General features: G+C 44.4%; 1 protein-coding gene across 1 annotated transcript in view; it reads left to right on the top strand.

The window, feature by feature from the left end:
* Positions 1-22,044, top strand: part of STAB2 (stabilin 2) — a 1,783,079-nt gene that overhangs the window by 1,370,983 nt on the left and 390,052 nt on the right. Inside the window, exon 54 of the mRNA XM_069629923.1 lies at positions 10,726-10,782. Coding sequence (XP_069486024.1) covers positions 10,726-10,782 — 57 coding nt within the window. The remainder of the gene's footprint in view (positions 1-10,725; positions 10,783-22,044) is intronic.

The raw sequence follows: 22,044 nt of genomic DNA, 5'->3' as shown, positions 1-22,044 counted from the left end.
TGGGGAAGATAGGGAGAAGCAGGAGGGAGGGAAGGAATGAGGGATGAAGGAGGGAAGTAGGAGAAGTTAAGGAGGGATGAAGAAGAAAATATTTCAAGGTGGCGCGGAAGGAGGAGTACGAGGAAATGGAGCGGATAAAGAGAGGTAGAGTGTTCCAGTAAAGAGGGGCAAGGAGCTGAAAGGATCGGAAACGGGAAGAGGCACAAGGAGGCGGAGGAACAGTGAGTAAGAAGAGATCAGCGGAGTGTGGGGAGTGTGCACTGCGGCATTGTATGTGTGGTGTGTGTGGGGCTAGGTAGATTGCGTGCTTGGGGAGCAGTGTGTTTGTGTGTGTTTATATGGAAATTGTTTGTGGTGGCATTGTATGTGTAGGGGCCAGTGTGAAGTGTGTGTGTGAGCAGTGTGTGGGGGCAGTCAGTGCAAGGTCAGTCAGTCTGTGAGAGGGCAGTGGATGTGTTGAAGGGGTAGTGTGCGTGTGTTTTTGTGTGTGGGAGCGGGTTGTGTGTATGTACTGGATAGAAACTTTATTGGCTTAAGGCATAATACATACCGACATTCTGGAGCACCAGGGAGGGAGCTTTTGTCACAGAAAGCAGGTGAATGTAATTCTCCCATTGGTTTGCATTTGCAGTTCAAATTATTTTAGAAGGGAGAAAGTAAAAAGTAACAATATTTTTAATTGAAATAAATCGGGAGTGTTGGCATGTATGTCAAGGCTCCCTACATACCTGTAATCTACCAGTGCAGTCACGGTAAACAAAAAAAGCTCAATCTGTTTGGAAAAAAAGCCCAAACTACCCGACTCCAAAAGCAATGCAAATGGTTTAAAATATGGAAAATCGAATGAACGGGACTTCTGCAAGTGACGACTTCCAGGTATGGAGGGTTATGCGCAGGGACCTCACTGACGCGAGTCAATGGTTGCCCCCTGTAAAGCCATGCTTTCATTTCCGGATTCCCCTACCGTGAATTATCAGCACATCACAGGCTTTCTAATGCGCCTGTGCGACATACAGCGGACTGATAACATGGTGAAAGAATGCTGAATAGGCGTGAGGAGGGAAGTCGCACGGGCCTTAGCATCGCCATGGGCCCTGACGTGGAGGGCAAGAAACCAAACAACATCTGCCGGCTGGCTGTGTGTTTCTCCTCACATGACATCTCCCCTATATCTTCTAGTCCTATGCCAATGATTTCCTAAACCTAAAAAGGTCCCCAGGAGTGTAGATGAGAGGTGGGAGAGCCCCGCCTCTCATGGAAGTTCTGCTTTAACCTGTGAGCAGAGGTCTTACCATGAAGATGCTACATCAACTAACCCTAAAGGGAAGGCTAAAACACCTGACGAGAAACCTCTCTTAAACGTGGCCAGCGTGGGCAGAGCGACAAGGCTTAACTCTCAGGGTAGTAGGTTGACACAGAGGTACAATTAGCCCAGACACATAACTCTAGGAAATACACCACACTGATATACTGAACAGTATATACTGTAATAAAGTCACACATATACAATTATCAGTTCAAATGAGTACTTTAGATATTAATACACTCTATTAAGTACCAGCATATTAGAAAAGCAATGAAAAAATAGTCCCTAGGCACCCCCATGCGAGAACGAGCATGGCTAAATTACCTGTTCTTTGGAAAGGTACCCACTCGAGAGTCTGCAGCCACATGGGCAGTCCAGCACCAAAATTCTATGGCAATTCTCTTCTGAACAAGAGCACCAACAGGAACCCCATACACGTGTTTCAGCCGTGTTGGGCCTCTTCTGTGAAAGGTACAGTGAGCTAAATTGTGGCTGTGGACTCTCGAGTGGGTACCTTCCCAAAGAACAGGTCAATGGGCCGTGTTCGTTCTTGCAGAGGGGCGCCCATGGACTACATTTTGATATTATAAAAGCAGTTATGCCTGTACAAGGGCTCACCAACCCCAATGTCTATATGTGGGACCTCTGCCTAAAGTTAGCACTCAACATAAAATAACAGGGGGTGGACGAGAACCAAGAAAAGTATAAACCCTAGCAAGCGGGTAAGTAGCCAGCAGTCTGCAGTAGTCTGCAGAACAACAATCCCCTCTGGATGCCTACAGCATCCCACAGCCACGCTGAAGTTCCTGACGGTAAAGAGCAGGGTGCAGCAGTAAGAGATCCCGACACAGCTGATGTGGGGAGACACCAGGAGTCATTCGGAAATTGCGCTGGACTTCTAGAAGCAACACAAAAAAGGGGATATGGCCAACCCAATGCACTTAGCAAGTATTGCCAAGTGAGGGCTTTAAGATGGCAAAAACAACAGGGAAATGCCTTTAGTACTTCGGCATACCTGCCACCTCCATGTCCCTGGAACACAGCATCACGAGAGAGAGGGGTGCAGGGCAGCACCTAAATAACGCTGTGAAGGGGCTTGGCCTAAGGCCCGCCAGCCAATCGGAATAAAAAGGGTATATGGGCAGAGTGTCAGAGGACCAACTATATTATTTGCTCACTTTGACTGCCACTGAGTCAAAGCCACCCCAACAGGAAGTAAGGGTGCCAGTCCAGGGAACTATACTAGCTTGCATCAATTTGGGCCAATATGGAGGCTGCCATGGTGGGCTCACAAAGAGCCCACATGGTCAGAACTGCCATTTTAAGGCCACTGCGTGGTCACCTAGAGAAAGCAAGCTCTAGAAATCAAAATAACCCGGAACAGGATTAAAAAAACATTGGTATCCTAATGGCTATAAAAAAGGTGCATTGTGCTACCAAGGCGGTACCATGGTTTGCACCATTGGTGAAGCCAAAATGAAAGCATAGCTACCACCAACTTATTCCCTAAAACCAATTGACAGTGTCACAGTCAAGGCAGAAGTTGAGTGCCTGAGAGGGAACCCTAGGACTGGACTACTCATGGGCGACCCAATAGCATATACTCTGTATATGGTAAGAAGGGGTGTAATGGCATGGGGACTTCAGGAGATGTCCCTAGGGTCACCAAAAAGAGATCAAGGAACCAAATAAAGCAAGGGGGAACAAGCTAAAAATGTGGGGCCCCCCGAAAAGTCACCCTACAGTCCCCAAAAATGGAATTCAGACTTTACAAAGATACATTGCAGCCAATGATGAAACAGCTTAGTGTGAAATTCACACTGTAGAACATACCTGTGAGTGATGTTACCTAATGTGCCAAGTTAATCCCCAAATCGGCATGCCCTAATGTAGCTGCAACTTTTAGGGGATCTAATATCGGCTCTGTGATGTGCAGTCTATGCATCAGTAAATGAACAATAGGTGGTCATGATGGCCCAATAGAAGTATTAAACACAGGGCAAGGAGAGAAGTAATGTCTAAACAATTCAAGGGTACAATTATTTGCATTTTAAAACATATTCACTGCCCAGAAGACAATTCTTCCTCTGAAAGCTATGTCATAGAAGTGCTTGGATGAAATTAGCCCACTCCCAATGGAAGGACCCACCCCCACAAGGTAAACACTAAAATAATGCTACATACCACCTTTTGTCTTTAATTGAAGAAACAGAATGTCCATAGACTCTTAGTTGCTGCAAGGATCAAATACATTCAAGACCCTCTGCATCATCCACAAGGCCTTCTACTGCCTGGGACCTCACTATCACCAACTTTCCTTCCCTAAATACTCCCTTGCTAGAGCCCTACGCTCCTCTAATTCGAACTCTGACTGTCAAAGCCAAGAGTGGGGAGAGGTCTCTCTCCTCGGCTGGTGCCTCCCTTTGGAAGAGCCTTCCTGCCCCTCTCAGACTTGACCCGGACCTCCTTAAGTTCCTGAAACTGCTCAAAACTCTGCTTTTCTCTACCTCTTCCCTCTTTCCCTTCCTTGATAATCACCCCACTGCCACTGTGACCGGTGGCCTGATCCTCATGAACCTCACAGGAACTCAGGCCGATCCTCCCAGTCAATACCAGCCCCCCACTGCACTGCCTTGCAGGCCCCTGCATGGTGGCTCCACACACCACCCTTGAGAGTTATCTGTACTTGCACTTAGCCTGAGGCCCTCCTCCAGGCTCCCCTTAGCACTTGCCTCGTGGGCTCTCCTCCAGCACTTGTCCACTCCTCTGCTCCCCCTTCAACTCCCCTCCCCTGCGCTTCTCTTCAATGTACTTGCGCAGCAAATGCCACAATGCCTAGTAGGACTACGACTGTGTGCTGTCAGTGTATTTGGTGGCAAGGTGGGAACAAGTTCTTTTACTTTTTCTCTCCGCACCTGGTTTGGAAGGTGGCAGTCTGCTTTCCCTTTTGCACTGAGAGGAGGATCTCCAATATAAACAATGCGCGGAGCGCGGCGCGATGTGCAGTCAGTGTGTTTGGTGTTTGGGGGCTGGGAGTGTGGTGCACATGATACGGACAATGTACGGAGAACAGTGAGCGAACCTTACTTCTTTAACAGCTCTGTCCTTGAACACTGTGCTTTGCTGTTTCTCGACCAAGCCCATTTGTCTCTAAGTTCCTGACCCTCACATGTGATTCTTGTTCTCTACCGATATCCACTTTCAGACTGGTTTGAATTCAATTGGTGCTGCTTATAATAATAAGAATTGGGAGCGTGAGTATTACAGCGTAGCTCATAGCCCACTCTACTTTGTCTCTAGCTGTTGGATACACAGATAGGTTGGCAGGGTGTCCTACATACAGTAGTTCATAGCCCTTTCATACTGTGTTTTCAACTGCTTAAGCATTAGCTGACAACAAAATATGAACTTTCACTCAGGCTCTGCAACCTTTTCTGAAGGATTACTACGTTGATTGAGCACCTTCAGGGGGGACTATTTACAGCTTTTTACCAACCAACAACACGTGTGAACTGTGTAGAATCTCAAGAAGTGTCCCAGACACTTACACCACCGTTTGAAGTCTCTAATACAGACATTGATAACAATTCACTTCTTGCAATGTGTTACACGTTGTCTGGGACCACTGCCAGATGCGCTACACCTGTTTTTAATGCACAGGTAAAATCCACAGGTTCTACTAGTGTAACTAAGGCTGACTTTCAAACGAATCAAATAACAATGGTCTTGCGGATACTCTGGAGAATTCTGTGACACAAATGGATATTGCATCCGACAGACTGGACGTCACTCTTCAAAATAGTCTTGCTACCCAACAACGACTGTCAATGTCCCCTAATCTCTGTCCAAGTACTAATAGGAGATCCACTGATGCTACTGAAAGCCCCACAACAAGGCCTAACAACGGTAATGATTCTACCTCAAGCAATAATGTTGACACAACCGAAGGCATCCAACAATTTGCGGTTAAAATCTTGTTCAAATTCTGTGGTGTCATACTTGAGGAAGCTAAAACCCATGGAACAATTCTTAAAGAGTTGAGCTTGAGAAAACAACACGTAATGCTTGACTATTAAAGTTTGGTCCAAGATGACCCAGTGATATTGGTTGATCTTATTTCTGAAAATGTTGATTGTGAGTTAAGATCTACTCCCATTGTCCTAGGAATAGGTGAAGAGAATGTTATAAATATATCTATGTATAAGACCCGTAAAGAGAGATGCATCGCAAAACGTGCTAGATTACGTAAACAAGCTGCTAAGAAATGATTAGCTGTTCCTAATTAAAAGATTTCTGCTGCCCCTCTTAATTCAACTTCTATTTTACCCAAACAAATACCAGTGGCAAACAATTTAATGAATTCCAAGAAGAAGCACCGAAAGGTCAGGGCGCTTCTGGCACCCTGACAAGCTGGTTCTTGATTGATGATCCCCCAGTGGGACCACCTGAAAATGTAAGAACTCATCCTACTGCTGAATATGGTGAATTGACATGTTTAATGACAGAGCATGCCCTTATGGCCTCTGGAGACACGGGTCAAGCCAATCCAGTGCAAGCCCAGCCACCAAACTGCCCTAAACATTTACACGGAGTAGAGGCCCGACAACATTCTCTGATGGCCGTACTAATAGGTCAGATCCAGTGGTCGAAGTGGGCAGGAGTGGTTGGGAGCGGTGCTCCTCTCTCTTTTTCTTATTAAGCTTCACTGTTCCTATACTTTTATTTGAAAAAAGAAACATTCCGGAATGGTTTCATTTTAAAATAAAAGTGTAAGAAGAAGTTAAAATTTGCAATTCAGTGCACTGCATCAGTGGTAGGTTGGAGTGGTGGCTTTAATCTTTAGCTTTCCCCTTCAGAGGTGCAAATGGTGGGTGATTAGAAAGGGGAGGCTGCGTAAAGCTGCACGCTGGAGGGGCACTGAATAAAGTTAATGGGGTAATTTCAAATTCATTTTGCATTTTCTTTTGCTGTGTATCTTTTCTCCTTTGCACAGTGGTGGGAGTAGAATTGAGGAAATGCGGGACCCAGGTGTGGGAGGGGATGTGGGGATGAGGTTTGTGGGGGGTGGGCCAGCGGGAACATAGTTCCACTATTTCATTTCGTACACTTCGACCACTGGTCAGATCTCCTTAATGTGTGTACGTGTACTTTCCTCTGCTGACTTTAGCTTTATTGAACCCATGAAGATTAATGGGTGCAATTATGTCCATGTGCACTGTTCATCTGCTGAAGTGACTTCACTTATTCGTAACCATCAGTCATCCATTCAGAATGTGGGTTATGTTATTGACTGCCCCTCCCATGTTCCTATACCCCCAGTAATTAAGACCTCTTCAGCTGCGACTCCATTGCTAAGAGCTGAGATAACGGGTAAGATGGTAGACATTGCCAATAAGGATGTCCTTGATGATGCAACAGGATGGGATTGGTTTAGAAAGTTTCTGTTCCGCCAATTGGTCGAGTCAAAATGAACTCTAAAGATTGCCAGTTGGAACACAAGGGTTTTTTATCATCCTTTCGACCCTAAAAGATCGCTGCCCCTACTATCTGAATTTGATGTATTTTATTTGCAAGAAACGTGCCTCTATTCCAAGATGCAATTAGATGGTTATGCTTTGGTTCAACAACTTGATATTAAAGGTACACGCGGTCGTCCATTTGGCAGCTTGATTATTGGGGTGAAACAAACAGTCCCTCTAGTCAATATGAATATAATTTTAAACTCAGATAACATTCTTGCCATAGAAATCTTGGTGAAAGCTGAAAGCTGCAGTGTTCCGATGCTGCTTATCAATGTATACGTCTCTCCTGAAGTAGACACCCAAGATGAAACACTAGAAGCAATCGACACAATATGTTTTACTTGGATGACTATTCAAAGCCATGAATGTGCATTAACAGGTGGTGATCTCAGCGCAGCATGTAGCGACCATGTCCCTGCCCCTACTCATGAAAATGTTAAGCCAAAGAGTATTATCAGTAAACCCAGAGGTAACCAGAAAGGTAATATGTGGATTGACACACTTAGAGAATCGGGGTTCCGGATGTACAATGTCCGCGCCTCTGGTGATTGTCCTGGCAAGTGTACATGGTCTGCCGGTAACAGCTCCTCAACCCTAGATTACTTATTTGGCACCAACTACTGTTCAGAAAGAGTTTTACAGTTGGAATTCTGTGATACTGACTTTAGCGACCATAATATCTTGATACTCAACTTAAACATGCATACTGAACATGAAAAGATGACAGCCTTGGCTGAACTTAAGGTTAATAATGGGGTTAGCAGGATATGCTGGTCAGTAAGGCTACTTAATATATGAATGCTCTTGTTTTAGATGAAGCTGACTACTGGGCTAGATGAAATGGAGAATATATTATGGGTCGATTAGAAACACTTGCACATGAAACAGGGAAAGTAGGTAGCCAACACTTTGCATTTAGTGATAGTAAACATAAACATATCTTTGATATCGAAGTACGAGATGCAAAGCGACTATGCTATGCCAAATTAGGCATGCACGGATGGAATTGGATGGTAATTGGATGTGTGATGCCAAAATTAAGCGTATTAAAAAGAGTTTAAGAACTGGCTAAGAAGGCGAAGACATTTCTTTCTCAATGAGCAGTGGCAATCTATGTTTTTGTTACTCTGTAGTGGGAACATTAGATCGATTTGGCAAACGCTAGCCAGAGTCAAGGGAGACTCCTGAAGTACAATGTTGAACCCAATACCGGAATATAGATGGAAAGAATATGTTCTATTGAATTTTGTATCTACAGAAGATTCGATCTTTGAAAATGATTATGAAGGTATTTGGATATCAGCCCCTAGTATTTATGAAATCCAAGAAGCAATTGTAGATTTGAAGAGTTCACAAGCATCCGGACCAAACGGACTGTCTAACGCTGTCCTTAAATCCGACCCTGTATCATTGGCTAAAGTGTTGAATGTCCTATTTTGTAAGGTATGCTCAGATAGATCTATTCCTTCATCATGGAAGTCGGCTCCCTATTGCCTATACATAAAAAGGTGATAGATTATGCCCTACAAATAACCCATTACTATCCTTGTTAGATGTCACAGGTAAATTGTTCACCACATTTGTGTTAAAAGCACTCCAGACCCGGGTAAAGGATAACAACATACTACATGACACTCAAACTGGTTTCCGACGTGGCTCTGCGACCACACACAACATTAGGCTATTGGATGCACTTATGTGCGAAGCGGCGCATAAAGGAAACCCAGCTCTCTACATAATCTGGGTGGATTTCTGTTAATCGAGTCACTCTATGGAAGAAGTTGTGATCCAGGGTTTGTCCTGAAAGAGTATTATTAATCATTATACATTGACACTCCCTTTAGAGGTGAACAGATCGGTTAGACGAGGTTGTATCCTAGCTGCCCTTCTGTTTAATCTGTAATTAGCTGATCTTCCAGAAAAATCGCTAGCAGTTGCGGGATGCTTAGCTAAGCTCGGCCCCAAACAGATTGCAAGCCTACTTTATGCTGGCGACCTTGTTCTGTTAGACAGAACACTAAGAGGAGCCAAGAATAAATTCAAGACACTCATTAGGTTTGCAGAACAAAACGATCTAATGATCAAATAAGACCAAAATCATGCTGGTTGCAAGCGGCAGGCCCGCCCAAGTACATTTTCAAATTGACTCCCATAGAGTTGAGTACGTTATTTGTTACCTCTATCTTGGAATCATGTTGAGTGCTGATGGTAAGTATAAAGCCATTGCGACGAATAAAAAAAAGGAAGGCAAGACAGCTGACTTGCTTGATTAGTACATTTGCAAGTCAGACAGCGGGATACTTGATTGAAGGTATCCTTAAACTATATAAGCAAAGTTTTACCCCTGCCATACTATATGGTCTTGAAGCTTTAGCCATGAAAGATCTTGCATGGCTTAATGTAGTAGTGGGACATTTCTGGAGAAAACTATTGCATCTGTTGCTTTCTATCACTATGGCTTACCTCCGCCTTGAATTGGGACTAGTTTCATTGAAGAGTCAGGCCTTAATACACAAATGCTACCTCTATATAAAATCCCGCTGTTTCCCCCAATGCCTGTTGTTACAGTTTTTGGGTACAAACTATGACTTGAAATCTCTCAATAGTTTTGTAAAACTAAATGATGAATGTTTTAAGTAGATGAGCTGGTGCCCGGAAAATATACACGTGGTACAAAATTTGGAGTATTGAAGGCTATTTTTAAACATAAGTTTGAACAATAGGACTGGATCAATAACTACTCACATCCCCAGACACTGTATAATTTCAAATATTCATCAACGGTTAGCCATCAATAGCTCAAAACCCAACAGTACCTTCTGAAATGCCCTTGTCCTGCTGTTCGTAACTTCATGATAAAATTGCGAGCAAACCACCTTCCAGTGCTCGCACTACAAGGAAGTCATAGTGACATCCCTATTGAACAAAGAATATGTTGAGTTTGTAAACACCAGTTTAATATTGAACCCCCTCACCACGTTTTGATATCATGCCCTAAAATGGGAACACTTTATATGACTATCCTGGGTCCCTTTGTAAGCTATTATGATGCTATCAACAGTGATGAATTTTGGAAATTCTGTTTAAATTCTAACCTCCAATCGGTTCACATAGCATTATATAAGATTTGGAGAGTCATATCAAAGAACTTGAACATCATGAGTATCCAGTAAAGAAAAGGATCTGTTGTATTGTCTTGTTAAGTCTATTTAATCTAATTTAATAAAGTTTTATGGAAATCGATATGAAACTGAAAGAAATTAATTTTAAATTAATCATTGCTGTTTTAAAGGTTTCATAACTGATTTTAAATCTGTAATTTTTGAACTACTTGGACAGATTTCTTGACTAGTTTGTTTTCATCGACTCAATGGAGGAGGTGGACTAATTGTGAAATTCTACCTCTGGGACAATCATCAATAGTAGCGGCATGTCGAAAGGCAAGGGACCAGGTTGTTATGTAATTTGAGATAAAGAAATGCCCAATGGTAAAATGTGTTTTTTTATGTTAGGCCATGTATTAGATGTTCCTCAACGTTTTAGATGTTCTAGATGTGTCTTAGATATCTGTACATGTCTTATAGAAAGTATGTGTTTTACATGTTTATATGTGTTATACATTCTATATGTTGTGTAAAGGAATACAAATAAATAAATAAATATATTACTGTTGATTTTTTTAAATTTCATTTTGCTACTGTTATTATTTCTCCTGTTCCCTTCCTGTTTACCCTTGTGGAGCTTTGTAACACAATTCTGTTGTATAAAGCGCCTTACAAATGCTCAGTCAATAAAATAAAGACATTAAAGCTTTCTTCTGCGCCAGTAATACAAACACCAAGCCTTTCCAGTTGTGCAGAATATTTCTAACAACTCTAAATGTGTTCTTTTCTTTAGGGGGCATGTGGCTATTGTTTCAACACTCCATCCTGTCCAAAGGGTAGTAAGCCTAAGGTAAGTGGGACCAAACGTGGCATTTATGGTGGGTAAGGTCAACAAGTAGCATCCTTATGGGGTCCAGAAAGAGTATACATGGTCTTGATTGCGTCCAGATATCCTTTGTGTTTTCTCTTCTCTGATCAATGTTTAGCTGCCTACAATAATTTGCACTTCTTTAAACATGATTCTCTGGATTGGCGATAGACATTCCTCGTGTTCTGGAGTATATGATATATTTTTCTATGTACCTTATGCAGATCACATGGGAAAGCAGTTATCGCTGATCATTTGCAAGCTACAAGTTCTCTCACCCACACTTAGCCCTATCTCCACCGAGGTAATACTGCTATAAGTTGATCACGGCCAATGAATCTCTGCCCACATCAGATCGGATGCTTCTTCAGGCCTCCTAACTGAGACACCTCATAGGATGCTGTCAGTTCTCCATGAAGTCAGCTGCCAGTAGCACCCACACCTAAGTAGCCAGCAAGAACATGATATGTTCATCTCTGTGACAGTGGTAGACCTCCAAAAACACATGAATACCACATTGGGATTGATGTTAATAAAACACAACCAAATAACCTGTTAATTGGATTTCCTTCTCCCACAGATTCCTCATCTTCATAGATTATGCCCTCAGCATCAGGTGCACGTTAAATCTCGACAGCAGGCCTAGTGTGGCTCAACGTTGTCTCTCGACTCCTAGTATATTGGCCATGCCAATCCTTGACCTAAGGAATGCACTACTCCCCCTTATCTCCAGTCCTTTTGTCCGCATGCTTAGCATGACACCAAGAAATGCGGTTCCTGTCAGTCCATGAACCCGAAGGCAGTGAGGGAATGCTCTGTGACACTGGCCCTAGGAAAGGTCCTGTCGAAATCGCTGACTAATTAAGCTGCAAAGACCTTGGTCCAAAGCACGGAGGGAGCTACCCCCAAGAAGGATGGGAGAGTAGGTGTTGCAGGAAATCTAAGAAGCAGTCAGACTCACATAATGAGTGCCACCACTCACCCTCCTCTTCCTCTCAAAGGAAAAAGAAGTGCAGCCAAAGGCGCGACTTTTACTCGTCGGGGGAAAGGGGTAAGTTCTACCCTTCTAAGGTGGCTCTGAGGGAGAATATATTGAGAAGGCCACGGCTGGTACGGCTTCTGCCTCAATGCTGTGGGTGCATGCAGCACTGACCATGCCTGTTTCATCCGGCACAAAAGTGACCAAAAGAGGTCCAATGCTGTACCTCGGTTAGAGACAAATCTGTATCAGCGTTGACGTGACAGTTCGAAAACCCTCTCTCGACCGATCAGCCACAGGACTGATGCTATGCACCTGAGTACAGATCAGATTTCTTACAAATCCATGCGGTCGATTTTTGATGAGGAACAGGATCCTATCCCCTTCGGGGTGGAGCCCTTGGCAGGAACTGACATGAACCCTCTGCCTGATTTCATGGCCGTCCAGGCTGGTCTAATTGATTTGGTGGAGGATCTCACAATGCAAGTGGACTGGACATGTCCCTCGACATCGAGTTGCAGGAGGCGTCCCCATACATGCACCAGAACGCCCAGTACCGCAATGCAGTCGAAAAGGTGGTTGTCACTCTCGGTCTCAGAGCTCCATTGAAACCGCTCCAACATTACAAGCAAACAGATACAATTAACAAGGGACCGCAATCTGAAAGGGCTTTCCCATTCAAAGGGATCTTTACGGACCCAGTAATGTGCGTGTGACACTGCCCGTGCTCAATGCTGGCAGTCGATCCAGAGCTGACAAAAAAGTATAGGCCTGCGAGGGGAGATCTTCCGTTCCTGACGACGCACCCAAGCCCCGAGGGACTGGAGATGCAGGCCGCGATGGTGAACGCGAGGCCTTCAGCCTCGGCGTTTAACCTCCCTACAGATAGGGATTTGGAGAAGATCAACAGTTTTTCCTAGAAAGTATTTGCCTCAGCGAGTATGGCGTTAAAGGTGATTAATGCTCTCGTGAGTATTTGCCAAATACTTGCATATCTTTTGGAGGATTATTTCAGCTGCTGTTGACCATTTCCCCGAGGGGGAGATCAGGGACGGTTTCCTACACATAGTTAAGGACGTCAAAGAGATGCATGTCAGGCACTCCAGGCTGGCCACGACGCCATAGTTTGTGAGGGTCAGTCAATGGTCACGTTGAGGGTGCTGCTGTGTATGCTTCTTTCCGAATGATCATGCAAAACTCCTCGACTTGGTATTTGATGGGGAGAACCTGTTTGGGCCTAAAGCAGATGAGTCTCTGGAGAAGTGTAAGAACTTTAGTAGCTAAGTCATTGGGCTTGGGGGTTCAACAGCCAACCAAGGAGGCTTTCACCTTTGGTGCAAGGAGAAGGTGGTTCAGACGTTAGACCACCTTTGCAAGAAGAGCACAACTTCCACAGGCCAAACAGGCACAACAGAGTTTCTCATGCCCCAGTAAAGTTAGAGGTGTCGAAAGGGCCGTCGGCCACTGCCTTGTCATCGGTAGCACCGACGACACAAAACCTCTTTAAAGTTCTCTCCCCATGTTTCTCCGGTTGAAAGGAGAGTCTCTAGGTTCGTAGAGAGGTGGACGGAAATCACGTAAGATGCCTGGGTTTTCCAGTTTACAGCTTACCGTTTCAATTGATTGCTTTCTCCCCTGCAGATTCCTCATCAGATAGATATCTATTCCAGCGTCAGCTGCTCAGAAAACATTTGACAGGGGCGTAGTGCATCTCGACTCAGTGGTCGATCCATATTGACTCGACATGGCGATTGTCGACTCCGGACGTGACTCAGCCATCGTACATATACTACGTCACTATGCCCCTGTACCTTAGTTCCTTTTTTCTGTGTGCTCAGCACGCTGCTCGTTGGAACACCTCTCGTCAAGAGAATTTGATTTGATTTTTTTCAAATTAACTTCAAAGCTTCGTTGTGATGACCACTTCTAAGGTGTTGGGTTTCAAAAGATGTAAGGACTGTAATTCGAAAATGTCCATTACCGATCAGCACGGCATTTGCGTGTGGTGCCTCGGTGCCAATCACGTCAACAAAGATTGCGGTTCCTGTCCGAAAATGAACCCAAAGTCGCTGAGAGAGCAGACGGCAAAGCTTACGCTTGGGCGGCCACCGTCTAAATCTCCTGCTCCATCGACTACCAGATCGTCAGAGCATGACACAGAGGGGCCCTAACCCGAAAAGGAGGACAGGTGCAGAAAGAAGGCCAAGAAGTGGTCGCAAAGCCACTCTTTATCCACCTTGTCCCACAAGAAAACACGTTGTCATTGATGCAGAAATGGGTCAGACTCCTCAGAGGATCGGGGTAAGTCTCAACCAAGCCTGATTACATCAAGGGCTGAGTGGGAGGTCTTCAAAGCGAAAATGCTTGAAATGGTCGAAATGGCCGCTGCTGGTATGGCACCAGTTGTGCCCGATATTCACGGCTCCAAAGAGACAGCGTCGGGTTCGACCCATTCAGGCTCAGCACTGACTGTTACTAAGTTGACAGCACTATGAAAGCTGTTGCTATCAGCACCATCCGGTACAGGACCATCAGCACCGATACACAACGGTTCTTATGTCTGTGAGTCTCAATCGTCTTTTTTCAAGTCGATGCGATCAATCTTCGATGATGATGGGGATCACGTGCCGTCTGGATTTGAGTCAGTATAGTGAGGGCATAGTGGAAGTGATTTTTCAATGGATTGCTTTTCTCCCGCAGATTCCTCATCTGATAGATATTGCATCCAGCTTTGCTGCTTTGGAATTTGTTTTGACAGGGGGCACAATGGACCTCGACTCGGCCCTCGATCTGTCTTGCTCGGCACTCAATTGTTGGCTCTGGACGTGACGTCATATGTCCTATATATACTCTGTCACTACGCCCCAAACCTCAGTTCCTATTTTCTGCGTGCTATCACGCTGCTTGGAAACACAAGCGAGTCTTCGACTCCTTGAAACTTTTTTCAAAATTCCTCCAAGCGAGTTGTCAGTCGCTCAGGTTTCTGGCTTCAAGTGGTGTACTGATTGTGGCACCAAGATGTCCATCACTAAACCACATGAGTTTTGTCTCTGGTAGCTCGGCACAGGTGAAGGGACGGAAGGGTGTCTGTTGTGCGTAAAAATGCAGCCGAAAATCCCTTTGCGATTGAGCGGCTAAACTCACACTTGGTCGGCCGCCCTCTAAGTCACCGGCTCCATCTATGGTTCAAGGTTCGGTGGACGAAATCCGAGGGGCACCCCCGAAAAAGAACATAGGCGGAAGAAGAAAAAGTCCCACTCGAGGAGCCATTGTTCCTCGTCCTGAAAGAAGAAAAGGCGTCACTACAACTGTCGGGACTCCGATTCGTCGACAGATATAGGTAAGCCATCAGCGGGGCCTACCACCCGCCAAGAGTGGGAGGATTTTAAGTCCTTTATGCTTGACATGTTTAAAAAGCATGCTGCAGTCAGCGCAGCTAACCCCCTGCCCCCACGCAGCAGGCCGTAGAGCCAAGAGCAGCGCTTTGTATTTCGGCGCCCCTCTACTGCCCGGAACCAACAATGTTGGCACCGATAAATCTTTCAACACTGAAAGAGGTCCGATGGAAGCTGGATAAACCCTGTGCAGCCAAGGATGTCGATGCTACGGCGTCCTGACACCTATCAACAGCGACATCCACCATATCACACTGAAAGACAAACCCTGGATGTCGACGGTTGTCGAGAAAACCTTCACACCACAACCCTGGTCTGAATTTTTCAATACCATGGCAGGTATCTTCGGCGGTAATGACGCTGATGATCAGGGGGATGTTGACCCCATTTACTTGGGTACAAGAGGGGTTGATTATTTTGAAGACCAAAATCAGCTTTTACAGCTAGCTCAAGGCCTCCATGACGCCAGTTGTCTGGACACCTCTTCAGACCTCGAATTTCAGCAATCCCAGCCCTATGTTCATAATATGTCTACATTTATGGCTTTAGTAGAAAGGGTAATTAATACCCTAGGATTGCATACATCAGTGGCACCGATACAAAGTTATGACTTTGCCGATATTTTAGATGAAGGTCTCACCACAGAGCGCAATATGCCTTTAAACCCTGCCGTTGCTGATCCTTTAACAATTCCGTGGCAGCATCCATGTTCTATTCCTCCCGTCAGCTCCACCATTTCCGGGAAATATAGACCGGCGACAGGAGGGCTTGTTATGCAGGCTGCCACTGTCCCATCTAGACCTGCATCTTCCACTTCCACTCTGCCTCCTGACAGGGAAGCAAAAAAAGTCCATGCCTTAGCAAGAAAGCATTCACTTCGAGCAGAATGGCCCTTAAGGCTACAAATGTGGCAAGCAGTTTTGCCAAGTACTCCTTTGGTCTATGGACAGCAGTTTAAAATGCTGCGCAGTACGTCTCAGAAGTCGAGATGTGCGAGGGCTTTCTACAGCTAGTGGAAAATGGGAAAGCGTTTTCCAGAGAGTCGTTGTGAACGGGCTGTTAGGCAGAATCATATGCAGTACCCTTTGGGAACACCACACACAATTAAGACTACAAGTGTAAGTACAAATTCACCTTTGGTACAAGCCTGTACTACACAGTAAAGTGGTAGCGATGGCTGAGCAGCCAGGCGTATCTCAAGAGTAAAGTGAGCAGTATCAGAAGTTACACAAAGGACAGTAATTACTATGGTTCAAACAAACACTGACTCAAGGTTTCTGAATAAAAGAATATACATTTATTTACACATTCATTTGTAAAACAGTTCACTAAATAAAGCAGCATATACTACACAACACCCAATCAATTCTGGACAAATTAAGCTCAAAATGAAGTGTGAGCAAAATGGCACTCCAGCAATTTAAAAAGGGAGGGAAAGAGAATGTTGTACAAAAGTAAACAGCACCAACAAGTAAGTAGGCAGGGCAATCTAGAAAAGGCTTGCTACAATGAGGATTCAAATCAATAGGCCTGGGCCAATGTTAATAGTTCAGAGTCGTTGCAGAGGATCACACAGTTCAGAGTAGTTTGCGGTTAAGTATTTGCCAAGAGTACAAAACGAAGTTGGTCGGAAGAAAAGTTACTTAAAAGCTGAGGCAGAAGTTCCTGGCAGATCCTGCAGGCTCACGGTTCCTGAACCGACTGTCGGACCGTCAAGAAGAAGGAAGACTTACAGGAGGGTCCTGCACTGCCCAGGGAAGAAACCAGCAGCAGAGCAAAGCAATGAATAAAAGGTGCGCGCCTTAAAACCCAAACAGGGTCCGGTCCTCCTGGCTATCCGGTTCACTGCAGCTGTGAACAGCAAATTCGACCAGGGGAGGGAGGCCTTGCTTGGTATTTGGCGAACTGGTTGGTCCCACCAGCTCAAGGCAAGAAGATTCCTTGCAGATCTTTTCTGTCGTCGAAGTTTGGAGATTCTGACCCGCTGCAGGGCTTCACCGGGAGATTCAGTCATGGTAGTGGTCCTCTTCCTTCAGCTTCTCTTCGGTTCTCTCAATCCAGTGGCGACTGACTTCCAAGTCCCAGAGACCTGCTTTTTATGCAGTTTTCCCCATTCACACAGCCTGGCTGTCAATCACACAGCAGGGTGGCTGTCCTGGCAGGACAGTCACCTAGCCAATCAAACAAGAGTGTGACTTCGGTCTCCAAGGGAACCCTGTGCAGGGGTCCTAAAACCCCTCCCTCACATCCTGTCTACCCAGACTCTCAGGCGCCTAAGGATGACTTCTGTGCAGAAGCCCGCCAAAGGACGGTGAACAAATGAACCAAACCTGGTTTGGCACGCAGAGTAAAACACGAGAAAGACCTTTACAAAAAGAAATGGCGAATAAACCCAGCGGGTACCAAATAAAAGTAAATGGGGTCCAGCGTATTAAATTTCGAGGCTACTAACTTAGCCTAAAACAGTACCAAGGCTATTTTCATTGCCCGCGGTAGGAAAAATATGGTAGATACCACTGTACAAGCCAAATCTTAGTAAAGGGTAACGAAATAATATTCCATGAGAGACAGACAAAAAGGGATAACTTTTAAAGGAATGGTTCGTCAACATTTTTTATTGCCCCTACGGGTCGGCCATGTGTTTTTAAGCCTAACTCGCTCGATTTTAGAAAAATTTCCTATGGACCTTACTCAAGTTTTCGTCCATTAAACGCACGCGAAAACAGGCATCAGGGAGCTGCCATTTTGTGATAATCCTATCATTTCCCCCATCGCCCTGGCTGACCTGCTTTTGCTGCACTAAATCATATCCCCCGCCCCTGAGTCTGACATTATCAAAACATTCATATTCCCCGCCTCTCTCCGTGACGTTTCTGTGCTGCGTAGGCAAACGCGCCCAGTTGTCTTCTACGCGACTTCACACAGAACCCGGAAACCAACACAGATCAACTCACAACACAGCGCGCCACAATTCGGAATATGAAACTGTACTTTAAAATCAAACAGCAACACGGTACATTTGGTAAAGTACATTTATTTGACATTAAATGTTTATAGAATATTCAGCAATTGCCATATGAACTTGGAATGCCATTTATTTTCTTTTATCTCTATCCGCAAATCCGTAAAAGTTTATCGTGAGTCACGCGCTGTTCCTTTATGGTACACAGGGTGTTGGTTTTGGTGAAAAGAAGCACTTTGGTCGCACATTGAACCGCAAGACTGTTCCATCAAGTAGGCACTAGGCCAGCGTAAAGGTTGATATGTTGCTTCGAGCCGCTAGTACCGCGTAAGGGCATATGGGCCCTTGGCGATCGTCCCATAAAATCATCAAAGTGGTGCAGTTGTTTACAAGAAGCGGCAGCTGGCGGTTGAAAAAACCATCTGCCGGGGTCTGAAACTGGTGGCAGTAGCAGTAGGGAAGGATATACCTGTTTTGAAAACATAAAATGTATAATTAGTCTCGCCAGCCGATCTTTATTAATATTAGTCATTTTATTTATTACGGCCGAGCTGAAACTATTTGCTTTCAAGGATAGTGCAATGGAGTATGTTCGGCTCTAAAATCAATGCAAAAAGTAACAAAATAAATCGAGGTTAGCACACAATGAGAAACGACTGTTTGTGTACATGCGTGTGGAATGTGGACCTGCATGCCCATGTGCCCGCTACAAGGACGATCCCACAAACGTTTTCCTAGCTCTTCATTCATTCATTTATTCATGCATCCATTCATTAATTCTTCATTCCGGTATAAAAGCGTCTAAAGAGTTACTTACATTATATTTGCAATTTCCATTGTGCCTCTGCGTAATGCAGTCCGGTAATCCCACTGTGCTCTTGACAACGATTTTTCGTATACTGAACTAACATGAAACTCAGTCTAGTTTCAGAATTTTCTGCCTTATCGTCTCTTATGTTATTGCACCCCCACCCTTCAAATGAAGTTCTTTCGGCATGGTCCCTGTCTCTCAAGGTCAAAAAACAATAGAACCTTATACTGCCAGGCGCGAGCTGAAAATCAAAGCCGCTGACCTTCACTAGAAATGAGCATACATTCTTTCTTTGCAACATCCCATAGTAAAGCCATCTGTGAGAACTTGAAGTTTCGAATCCATCTATGTACTGCGCCTCATTGTGTAAATGCGACTGGCTTCTCCCCCATCTGCAACGGCTCGCTTGGCGTGGTCTGAGGCCCCTAATTTTGTCCTCTTTGTCTGCGAGCTTTGAAGCCCCAAAGAACCATAACTATTGAGACTTTTAATTTTTTGGGGAAGGTCAGGGAAAGTATAAAGTACCCGAGGAGTTGAGTTGAAAGTGAGATTTATTGTTTGTTTGTTTTATTATTTGCAATACGCAAGCCTCCCCTCGGTTAACAGTGCGCATCATTTACATGAGATTGCGAAAATTAGTTACATCAACAAAAATATATACATACACATATAGACAAGGTCAGCAATATGAGGTGAATAGAGAGAGAATTCAAAGATGACACCCAGGTTGTTCGCCACCCAGGATGGTGAAGGTAGGGGTTAGGGTTAGCGTACTTTGTATGTACACTGTACAATAACATTTATTTACAAAAAGACAATCGTATTACAATTATTTAAACCGGAATTTGTACTTCACAACCAGCTCTCCTTTGGGTGGACATGGCACAGTGGCAATGTTGGGTGGCAATGGATCAGTGCTCTGCATAGAAACGTTCAAAATTCCATATCTGTGCTTCTCTAATACAGCAACAATAAGGCTTTTGACAAAGTCGAACTCCATTTCCTCATAGACTGGTTTGATCACCCATTGCTTACTTCTTTTTGAAAAGGCCTTAGTGTAGCGAGGCATCCTTACATTACCCGTAGTCCTAGACTGTTCACGGCCGAGATTCTCGTTATGGGCCAAGACGGCAAGTAGAGACCTATGTCTCATGCCCTGTATCCTGAAATGCAAGCGCTTTGGCCTGTACTTTAGGCACATATTGTGGAACACCTCCAAACCTCCTGTGTGACAGAATTCTGTCAGTCCCCTCAAATCTCTTGATAGAGTTTTATCGAAAACAATCTTCTCAATGGCTTTGTGTGTCGGTGAAGATGGATTCAACCACTTCTTCTTCCGTGCCTCCACTGGGGACAAAGGGCCATGTTCACATTGGTGGAAAGGTAGGACGCCATTTTTCAAGTAGTATTTCCACTGACCCTTCACAAGTTTTGGAGCCCCACCAAAGATGGTTGCTGATAGACTGGGACCACTCTGAAATACTTTCCAAACCTTTTTTTTTCCCTGCAGCCGAGATTTTCTTATTGATTGATTTTGCAAGATGCCATATGTCAAATTGATGTTTAATATGTGGGAACTGCTCTCTCATTGTGTTGGCAATTGAAACGTGTCTATCCGTGGCTATGAGGTAGATGTGCATTCCTCTCGATTGTAGATATTCCACTGATTTTATAAATCCTAGTTTCTCCATGGCCACTGAGGATGTACATTGTGTTACCTGCACGACCACCAAACTCACAATTTTCTTACTATCCATGTCCTGAAAGTGGTAGGTGCAGTACTTGGCAGAAAATCCAGGGCTGTCGCACTGTCCATCGCCGGCTAGCCTGAATCGTTTGCCTTCTAATGTACTTGCTAGAGACAATTGTTCAATTTTCCAAGCATCACTAATAGCCGGAAACAGATAATCACGTTGGTATATGTAGTACAGCGCTTTAGAAATGAAATGGAGTCCCACAAACTGAAAGAAAGCCTCTAACTTTCTAAAACTGGAGCCACTAAAAAGTGATGCAGCTGCACACAGTAGATTGCCTGCTGGCAGTTTCCACAGCATCGGTTGTGCAGACCATGCGAACCTATGATTTAATCTACAGGCGGCATTTATTTTGACGTTACAGCCTTTTATTTGATGAGTCACATTAATCAATGGCTTCCCACATACTTTCCCTCTAATGGAATGCACACATTTCAGCATACTTATAATTTCCATCAAACAACTGTCGAATACAATGTATTTGCTCTCTTTCATTAGACTGTCATCCTGCGTCAACGTTGTTTCGGCCTTTGACGTTGTGGAGATTTCAACACATTGGAAAGTAATATCGCTAATATCAAGTTCTGATGCGTCTATGGATGCTGCGGCTGGTTCATTCTCTGTCATTTCAACATCTATTACTTCAACATTGATGGGAGAACACAACAATGTCGACAGGTTTTTTGGTGGCAAATTTTTGGCGGGTGTAGATTGTGTAAATTGATCTGCGACTACTTCAGAGCTATCTTCAATACATTCAATAACATCTTCTTGTGGTGGTGCGGTCGCACTGTAGCAATGGTCCTTTACAACTTTACTGGATTCTCCGGACACATTCATTTCATGTTCTGTCCATTGCACATGAGCATCTCTAGTCTCAACACGCCGCGTCTGAATTAATAGTTCCTCTATAGCCTCCATAGTGTAAATGGTCTGGCAAGCAACATCTTTCATTCGCTTCACTGTCTGTGTATGTATAGTTCGGACACCCACAGGTAACTAGAGGACAGATTGGAAAAGGGATGTTCAGTTTAAACACAAGATAAAGTATAGTACAATTGACTGGAAAAAACATAAAATAGTCCCCAGCACAAAAAGAATTCTAAAGTTATTGTAACTAACCTTATTTTTGTTTCTTTTCTTTGCAACTTTTTTGACTCGACCTTCAACATCTGCACGCTGTTGCTCCGATTCGTATCTGCATGTCTCCCCTTCCTCTTGCGCTGCAACGACTATATTTTCTGTATCCGCATAGACAGCACGGAATGAGGCTCCATCGACTCCCTGAAACATAGTATTTTCATTACTGTGTATCAAAATATTGTTATCATAAAACACACGTG

Source organism: Ambystoma mexicanum, chromosome 12, assembly GCF_040938575.1.
Source record: "Ambystoma mexicanum isolate Mex_15411 chromosome 12, UKY_AmexF1_1, whole genome shotgun sequence".
NCBI lineage: Eukaryota > Metazoa > Chordata > Amphibia > Caudata > Ambystomatidae > Ambystoma > Ambystoma mexicanum.
This window is presented reverse-complemented; position numbering and strand designations above follow the sequence as displayed.